Below are 9,914 nucleotides of genomic sequence, written 5' to 3'. Positions count from 1 at the left end.
CTCTCACCTCACCGTGAGGGTCTTCCCAGTTTGAGTCTGATTTGCATTGTGGACCTTTCTGTGAGAGGTTTGCATGTTCTTCTTGGCAGATATCTGTGCACTGGTTTCTTCAAAAAAAAAAAAAAAGTAAAAAAAAAAAGAATCTATAATAGGCTAGGATGTTCAGCATTGGGAAATGGGTTGCACTATTTCTTTTTTGCATTATTCAAATTAGCATTAGTTGCCTTCTCCTTCAAAATATGTGGTTTGCGATCCAATCTCCGAAAATCTATAGAATATTGGATTCAGTTCCGACGGGGGGAGGGAGTTTATTTCAACCATGTCTGCATTTATTTGAACATTACACTTATGAACTTGCAGTTTGTTATTTTCCTGTGTTGCGGTGACTTTGAGTGTGGGGGCCATTTTAGTTGAAGATTTCTCACGTAAGTCCATGGTGGAAGTTGCAATAAGCTTTTGAGCTGACCTTTATAATAAAAGGTCCAGCTGAAACGATTTCTATAGTCACATTCTATTTCATCATCAGCCATAATTCTCATACTTTTGTGGTGCTCGGTCACAATTCGGCTCTCTGTTGGAGGACATGACATTTTAGTGGCATTCACAATGATGAAGGTTACCCATCACTGCTATAGCTGTCTGTCAAAGTAAATCTGTGGTCTTTATGATGAGAGTAAAAATGAGTGGGGCACTTTGAGTGAGGCCACAACAAGGTAAAACTTCTTTTAACAACCAATCTGAACAGAAGATGCCGGAAGTGATCATTTTCCATCTTTCAGTACATTATTACGATAATGCTGAAGGTCGTAGGAGCTTCGGTACATGAACGATTGTGGCATAACTAAGTTGGTGTTTTCTATGTAACATAAAACCCGGCCAAATTATTGCATGTTTGTTTTTTTTCTTCAATTTATAAAGTGATTTCTGGCTTTAAAGAGAAACACATGTTGAATTATGATTAATTTCATTTCCAATAAAGGGGCTGCATGCATTGACAATCGTGGTATATGAAACATTTGTAATGTTGCGTTGCTTGACTCAGTGCAGTTGTCTCAAGCCTCCAGAAATTCATAGTTAATCAACAAAGTTAGAAATTTGTTGTTTTAACATAACCAGTCATTTTTACATATTTAGGATGATTCTCTTTGTTTTAGACATTTTTAAATGTAGAGGGGATGCAACTTCACAAAAATGTTTTTATTGTTTTCAAGCGACAATTGAGCATGTACGGTGCTTTCAACACATAAATTATATACTCACGTGGGCCATTTTAAGGTAGCTACTAATTTGTAGTTTGCATTATTTCATTAAACTTTTAAATAAATATTTTCAGATAGAATTTAAGACTGAGGGTTCTATCTACTTTATTTCGTGTTTGTCATTCAGTTGTTCTCAATTAGATCTTGACAAGAGCTCAGACTCTCTATTGGTGTTTAACTTTAATAACTTTTTGATATTTTTGTACGACCAATTGTTGAAGAGAAAAACTTTAAGGCACAATAAGGCATGTTGGGAAACGTCTGAGAAGATGAATTAGCGTTTTTGATTAGAGACATATATATTTTTTTGGGGTTCGAGCACTGACAGTGCATAGGACCCTATTGAAATCGTAAAGATTCTTATTATTAACTCTTATACTTCTTTCATTGTGGGAAAATGCATTTTTTGAGGAACAAAACATACAGTCCTCTTTGCGACACTTTGTACGGTCATCAGTCCCGGCAGAAAAGTTGATAATTTGGAGGAATCACATGACTGGAAAACTGGCTCAAAGGCCCCATCTGGAAAATTAGAAAAATTCAGCCCCTGGATCTGTTTTCACCTCGAGCTACAAAAGCCGGCACACACATGTAACACCCTAAGATGCACAAAAAAGTGTCTTACACACACACCGAAAACTCAACAGGAAGTCCACAATTTTTAAATATATATTGGATTTTTGCAGATTTTGAACCAAATTGAATTTTCTAGAGAGAACTAGTCTGAGGGGTTAATTCCAAATGACCTGAAAATTGGTGTGGTGAGATTTGTGAGCAAAGCGGATCGAAAATGGCATCATAATATCTGAGGCCGTGGCCAAAAATGGACGTTTCAAAAAAAAATGGTAAGTGGAGTTTAACAACAGGAAGTGACGTGTAAAAGGCCTTAACATTGCTTGATTGGCGTCAAACTTGACAAATTGCATCAGAGACCGGCCCTCGTCACATCCATATGATTACTTTTACCCTTACCGCCATTTAGGGGCGTGGCAATGGCTAATCAAGCGATCAAACAGGAAGTGCACTGTAAATAGCCTGCATATGTTTAGATCGACCTCAAAGTTGACATATTGCATCAGAGACCAGCCCTCGTCATAACCAGATGATGAGTTTCAGTCGTAACACCATTTGAGGTCGTGACCTTGGCCATTCTGTTGATGGAACAGGAAGTGCAATGTCAAAGGCCTTAACTTGGCTTGATCGACGTCACACTTGACAAACTGCATCAGAGTCCGGCCCTCATCACAACCATATAATTGCTTTTACTCGTACTGCCATTTGGGGGTGTGGCAATGGCCAATCGCGCTATGAAACAGGAAGTGCAATGTAAATAGCCTGAACATGGTCTGATCTGCATCAAACTTCCCACATTGCATCGGAGGCCGACCCTCATCACAGCTACGTCACAGTGATGGCCAACAGCCATAGCTCGACCTGCTGGAAACAGGAAGTGGGGTGTACATGCTCGGAACTCGCTCAAAAGACACACGCTGCTTGGGAGTCCACGTCTGATTACAATCAAAAGACAGTTACAGCCATCGGGCATAGCGCCACAATTGTGGCTATGTGCTAGATTTAGCTATGTTCATCTGCATTTCCAGCAAGTTCTTAAGCACACTTTGTGTATTATTGGGATATTTAAATGTGCGCCAGAGTTTTGTGTACAACAGAGATTTTGCGTCTTCTCTTTTTTTAGTTTCATTCTGTTTGACTGTCAGTGACTTATGGTGCTATTCCACTAATTCTGCTTGCAGCTTTAATATATGTTTAAATTTTTATAAGAAAAATTATCTTAATAAGAATTTGAGTATCATTTAAATATGCTGATCCTCTTTTTGGGAAACCTAAACAGGATCATCCTACTTTTACTGAGGTAAAGAAGCAGAATTAGTACAGGATGATTTGTATTCTTACTCAAATAACACAAGTGACAAAATAAAAGGTTAATAATTTGATTGCGTTACGTCGACGCATTTAGTTTGAAAGCCGTACCGGAAGTAAACACACCGACCACGTGGTTTCCCGTCGTGTCTCGTCTGCGGATAAGGATTCCATGAACTTTACCCAATTAATTTTTTTGTGCTTCCAGCTGCTTATTCATCTGTGTTAAGGCGTCGTCATGAGCGCCATCCTCCCCCGAATCGAGCAGCTGTCCGCCCGCGTGGTTCGAGTCCTGGGCTGCAACCCGGGTCCGATGACTCTGCAGGGGACCAACACTTACCTGGTCGGCACCGGGAAAAGGTGAGCCTGGATCCCGCGGTCACTCCCACCGATTGGAGCCTCGTTTCCTTTCAGAGCACCACGACCATTTATCTGGCGAACTGCGCTCCCGGAGTTCTCCTGTTTTGCTTATTCAACTGGGTCAAAAACGACCTCACGCCAAACTCCGTTTAAAAACCTGCAAATTTAAGATTCACCGGCCTGCAAGTCGTAACTTGTTTTTAATATCTGCAAAGCTACAATGTGCAGTTAATCATCACAATATTGTAGTTACATCGGCATATGCAAAATGGAATAATAGTTTCAATATTTTGAATAGTGTTGTATAGTTATTAAAATGCTAGAAGTCTCCAGACTTACTTTAGCACTTAGCACAGTTGTTTTTACGTTTTATTTGTATGCATGTTTTGGACCGGGTTTATGCATAAGAGGTCATACTTGAAGAGAATATGTCTTTTTTTATTTTACTAGCGGCTATTATGAAATCTGTAGTGTTAATTTCATTTTCTTTAGTTCAAAAATGAAAATGATTTTTTTATTTTATTTCAAACACCCATCAAATATTAACTTAATTAACAAATTAATAACTCAATAGTTCACAGCCATCAACCAAAGATATTTTAACCAAACAAGGAGTGAATAAGTAACAGCAGAAAAATCTAATCATCTTGCATGTTCGAAAAGGAGTCTGAAGAAGAATCAAAACAAAAAAAAAAAACAACGTAAAAATAGAAAGTTATCTTCTTTGTTTGTCCCTTTTTAAAAGCAAACATTACCACTTTTTTCTTCCTGTGTTGCACATCTCCTCCATCTCATCATTTGTAGTCTGTTCCACGTTTTGCGGCCATCGATGAACGTCGTCTTCATTTGAAGCCTTTGTGTTTCTTGTGAAACCTGCTCCTCTGTTCCAGACGGGTGCTGATCGACACGGGGGAACCTGCAGTACCAGAGTACATCAGCAACCTGAGACACGCGCTGAAGGAGTTCAACGCCAGCATCCAGGAGATCGTCGTCACGCACTGGCACCACGACCACACGGGCGGCGTGGATGACGTCTGCAGAGACATCACAGGTGGGGGAGGGATGTGTTGGGAATCAAGAAAACTCTGTATTTGTGACGACAAATCATCTTTTTTATTTTGGGGGGGGCGGGGGGATTTCAGGTTCTGAGGTCCGAGTTAGCAAGCTGCCTCGCCCCGATCCGGTCAAAGAGACGACGGGAAACAAGAGCTACACCTACCTGAAAGACGGAGACGTCATCCAGACAGAAGGAGCCACACTCAAGTCTGCTTTATTTTTATTTTTATTTTTACCTACAGGAAGTGACGTGAAACCTTCAAGAAATGCAAAGCTAAACCTTTTTTGACTTGATTTTTTGCAGAGTGCTTTTCACCCCGGGCCACACTGACGACCACATGGCTCTGCTGCTGGAGGAGGAGCGGGCGCTCTTCTCCGGAGACTGCATCCTGGGAGAAGGCACGGCCGTGTTTGAGGATCTCCACGACTACATGAAGTCCCTCAATGTCCTGCTGGACTCCCAGGCCGACCTCATCTACCCCGGTGAGTGGGCGTGGTTTAAATCGAAACTTTCTTCTCAGAGCTGTTTTCCACCCTTCCTTACACCATTTTGGTTATTATCGGCTAGGATGGGATTAAGTTTTAGCTCTCCGCGACTTTTAAAATGAGTTTTAAAGGTATATTGGTGCCAATGAATGTTAAGGATGATATGAGAGGTTTGTCTTTCAAGTATAAAGTTTATATGTTGAAGGATACACGATGCTTTCTTTCTAAATATGTCGGAATTTATAAGAAAGCATCATTACAAGGTGTTTTGTTGTTATCCCAAAGTTGCATTTTGCTTTAAAAGGGCTCATATTAAGGAAAGTTCACTTTCTAAAGGTTTTCCAACGGTAATAATCATCCCCATACCTGGAATGACGCCCCAGTAGTGAAGAAAGTCTGTCCTCTCTCTCCCTGGCTCCATGGCACCACGAGAGGAAGTACTTCTTCCTCTTCCCAAGATGGGCATGTGTGGGCGGAGCCAGTCCAGCTCACACAGACACAGCAGATTCTGAATGCAGCTCCTATGATCCAATATTCAAATGGGAGGGAAATCGAGGAAAAGCTGGATTTGGGGAAATAAACTTTGAATACAACATTTTTGGACCAACGAGGCCCATGTGAAAGTGTTGAAATGCTGGATAATATTACCCCTTTAAAGAATCTTCTATAAATACAAACATCTTCAGTCTGAATATTTAAAAAATAAATGTATCTTATATCTGCTCCTAATTGTGGGTCAGTCATTTTTTTTGATGTCGTTAGAATCTAATCCGCTGTGGATTTGGCCCCTTTAGTGCATCTGTCATTTGCAAAGTGCTTCAGATGACGTGAGAAATCCTGCAGTGCTGCTCTGTGCAGGTCATGGACCCGTGGTTCAGGATGCTGGCTCCAAGATCAGACACTACATCAGCCACCGGGACCAAAGAGAACAACAGATCCTGGCAGCCATAGTGGACGGAGCAGGAAAGGGTTTCACTTCCATGGAGCTGGTGAAAATAGTCTATAAGGTAAAAGGGAGGGAGGGGTCTTTGTTCCATTTCTGCTTTTTGAAGCATGTCGTTGAGGGAAAACTGGTGCGGACATGAATATTTTTTTAACCTTAGATTCAGATGGAATGTTTAATTTCTCCATATACAGCTTGTAACTGTCTCTCAACATAAATGAAATGAAACTAAACATGCAAACTTCCACCCTTTATCCGTTCAAGGCTGTTTATGCATCATTTGTGTTTTAAAATTGAACAGGACAGACTTGATTGTCATTGTATGCACAGTATTGAACATAATTGTGCTTCATAATGACACATAAAAATCACAGCTCCTTTCATGTCCAATTAAAAAAAGTTTTTTTTCCTTTCCTTGCAGGATACCCCTGAACATCTGCACCAAGCTGCGAATGTGAACCTGGTTCACCACTTGAAGAAGTTGGCGAAAGAAGGAAAGATCAGCAGTGGTAAGTCGTCTCACTGTCTGTGAGGATGTAGGAAGTACAGTTAAAAAAAATAAAACATTCTGTGACTACTACATGTATGGAAAGATAAAGTTTTGCCCATGTCTGATTCTACCTGGTCATATTATGCAGCGATGCGGCGCTCCCGGCAAGTCCTTTTTTACCAAGATATCCGTGCTGAATATGTTTCTAAATCTTGAAGTACAGCAAAAAGTCACAAGGGAACAAATCCGGCATGTGAGCCGGGGTGGTGAGGAGCAATAACCATAATAATAATCATTTTTAAGGTCCTGTGCACAGGAACACCACCATGATGGGGACATAATTTACACCAAATGACTCAAATACAAATACAGAGTCACTATGTACACTTTGACAACACATCCAATTTTCACTTCCTACAGTCTGGGAGTTTTTTTTATTTATTTAAATGTAATTTGTAATTCAATCAAAAATAGGTCGGGTTTTTTTTTTTTACATTCAACTGGGCTTAGTGAAGTTTTTAATCAAGATTATTACACGTTGTGAGACAAGCTACTAATGTCCACCCTTTTCTCTCCAGTGAACAGGTCTTCACCGGACACCTGCTGGAAAAGTAATCTGTGACGTCGACTCATTCTGGGATTGAATTGACTCAAATTGAGTGTATATCCGGGGCAATTAACACTTATTGATTTCTAAACTCTCAATGGTAGACGTATGTTTTCCTTGATTGGACACTGCGTTACTGGTTAACGGGAAGATCTTCGACGTTGAATATCGAATTGTCTCTCAGATGAAATCTGATCTTCAGCAGGGTTCATCTGAACTGAGCTACAGGTCACAAATTTTAGCTTCATTAAACCCATGTAAAATATATAACTGAGAGAGTTTAATACAGAAATCTGTCTTTTTCATCAACTTTTTTTTTATATATATCGTCATCCAGACTTGATAAACTTCATTAAAGCCGACAATTTTGGTTACTTTGAATGGAGTAAACGTATAAAATAAATAATGGCAAACACCACAGCTTTACTTGCTTAAAAAGCCTCAAACTTGTGCCTTGAAATCACAGAAGCATTTTATTCCCCACCTGACTTTAAGTTAATTAGACAGAATTAATAAAAATCCCAATATCAAATGACTTGTATTATGCTGTGATATAAACTAGGACAAATAAACAAACCTAGAAAGATATTTATTTACAGTTGTTTTCCATCAAAACCACAACTTCTAATGATAAAAATATTTTTTTTAAAGTTTATGCTATGATTGTGTCACTAGGGGGCAGTATAGGCTCATTTTACAGTAAGATGACTCGGACCAGTCAATTATAATTCAATGACTAGAAGAAACTTGTAAAATGAAGCAAAGTAAATGTATTTTGAAAACGATTACTTGAACTATTAATGTAAATTTTGTGAGTTTATGTTGTCTCTCTTTCCTTCCTCACACGACACAAATGCATACACGAGTGCCGGAGTTCTTACGAACTGCGTTAAATGGGTATATAATAACTACACCAAATAATGTGAAAAGAAATTGGAATAAATGAGCTCTGCGTTGAAATATTTACCCGTGGGAAGTCTTCTGTTTTTCATGTAATTTACGCTCACTGGTCACACCTGATCAACTGCATGTCAGTCCATTAAACTAATGAGGCCGATCACATGATGGCGACCCGAGGCCTGGAGAAATATTTGAGTTCAAACTCTGCATTGGAATCTAGTCAGCGAGTCTGAATTTAGCATGGTTGCCAATGTCAGAGAGGTCTGAGGAGGCTCATGCACAAACAAATATTGAATTTACACCGAATTATCTAAAATATATAAAAAAAAAAAAAAAGGATCCTTACTTGGATGCAGTTTCGGTTTCACAAAAATGCATCGTAAACTCAAACTGTGAATGCACACTGCCTTTTAGCCTTCAGGTAGATGAACAAACGGGTTGAAACAACTCTGCACAAAGAGCAGAAGTCTGAGGTTAAAATGGTGGAAGAAGAGAGAATCATCATAGGAGTTATTACAACAAGTCTGCATCAACAATAAAAAAGAATTTGTTGAATCTATACCACAAAGAACATCTTTGGAACAGTTCAGAAATGTGAATTTTAACTTTGGACTGAGGGGAAATGTGAACAAGAATTTTAACTTCATGAATACAAACCTGATTAAATGGCGCTGTTGACAATTGCTGTCACTCGGTCCAGTGGGTAAATGTTGTAAACCTGCTTATGACATAGAAACCACCACTCAGTCGTGAGTTAAGAGGCTCAAGGCACCACCTTGTGGTATAAACTTGTACTGCAAAGCTAAACATGTTTCGGTAGGTTGGACTTTGGTGGGAGTGTTGTTTTATCTCCTTTGACTGTTTTTTTAAATTTTTTGTTAAACCAGCAATTTATCTGTTATAGCTCTTTAAATCAGAGTTATGAAGTAGCTCACATCAAATAATAGTAATTTTTTCATCTCGATTATCAACATTGTGAATAGAACTTTAAAGTAAGACTCTAGTTACTTTATAAAAGCGCATTTATTACACTAGCTTGACTCATTTCCTCCTGCAGGTCACTGCACAGTGACCCAGTAGTAGTAGTAGTAGTAGTGGTAATAGCAAAAGTTAATGGTTAATTTTCTGTAACTCTGTAACTTCCCCAACTGTTTGTTGAGTTTCCTGTCAATCCTCCTAGGACTTTTCCACTTCCCCCGGCACAGTGTCCGCCACCTCACACTGATTATTACTACGACTTTGTTTCATATTTTGGGAGAACAGATAAAATCAAAGCAAAACAGTGTAAATCTCATTTGATTGAGACCGCGATGCGGTCCCGTTATACCATATTTTCGCTGTGAGGTAAGAGTGCAAACCACAAATGTTAAGAGCATTAAATATAGAGGCAAAGCAGTTTTTCATTCATTCATCCATCTTCTAAAACATTTATCCAGTTTTGGCTCGCAGGGAGCTGCAGTCGGCTAACAATGGGCGAGGGCAGGACACACAGGTCAAACACACAGAGACAGACAACCACACACACTCACATTCTCACCTACGATCAATCTAAGGTCACCAGTTAACCAAACACCCAAGTTTTTGGACCGTGGGGGGGAGGGGGGGAACTGGAGCACCTGGAGGAAACCCATGCAAACTCCACACAGGAAGGGCCAGACCATCTTGCTGTGAGGTGAGAGTGCTAACCACAGTTCCATGATACAAAAGTCTGTATTAATAAAAAGATCATAATAAAACACGGATGTAAGTTTGAGTTATTTTCTAGAATTACTTGAAAATGAATGAAAATCATAAAGCAATTTAAAAAAACAAACAAAAAAAACCCTGTTTGGTCAAAACAGTCTTTAAATTGTATCAAAGATTTTTCAGTTATTTCTTTTCAATGAAACCGTTTTCATGTCTGCTCTGTTTGTGTGCTGCCTCAGTAAAATT

General features: G+C 39.4%; 1 protein-coding gene across 1 annotated transcript; it reads left to right on the top strand.

Moving 5' to 3' along the window:
• Positions 1-3,258: 3,258 nt before the first annotated feature.
• lactb2 (lactamase, beta 2) lies at positions 3,259-8,294 on the top strand. Its single transcript, XM_080485442.1, has 7 exons — positions 3,259-3,500; positions 4,391-4,551; positions 4,643-4,763; positions 4,861-5,039; positions 5,901-6,049; positions 6,407-6,494; positions 7,054-8,294. The coding sequence occupies exons 1-7, from the start codon at positions 3,379-3,381 to the stop codon at positions 7,095-7,097; spliced, it is 864 nt and encodes a 287-aa protein (XP_080341568.1). The 5' UTR covers positions 3,259-3,378; the 3' UTR covers positions 7,098-8,294.
• Positions 8,295-9,914: the final 1,620 nt, after the last annotated feature.

This window comes from Lipophrys pholis, assembly GCF_963383615.2.
Source record: "Lipophrys pholis genome assembly, chromosome: 1".
Lineage (NCBI taxonomy): Eukaryota > Metazoa > Chordata > Actinopteri > Blenniiformes > Blenniidae > Lipophrys > Lipophrys pholis.
Note: the sequence above shows the minus strand (reverse complement) of the source record. Positions and strands in the feature narration are given on the sequence as shown.

Bases quoted from the DNA above. Each gene is read 5' to 3' on its own strand.
- lactb2 (XM_080485442.1), top strand. From the start codon at position 3,379: ATGAGCGCCATCCTCCCCCGAATCGAGCAGCTGTCCGCCCGCGTGGTT. The intron at 5,040-5,900 runs GTGAGTGGGCGT...TGCTCTGTGCAG, and splicing joins GGCCGACCTCATCTACCCCG to GTCATGGACCCGTGGTTCAG. The intron at 6,050-6,406 runs GTAAAAGGGAGG...CTTTCCTTGCAG, and splicing joins TGGTGAAAATAGTCTATAAG to GATACCCCTGAACATCTGCA.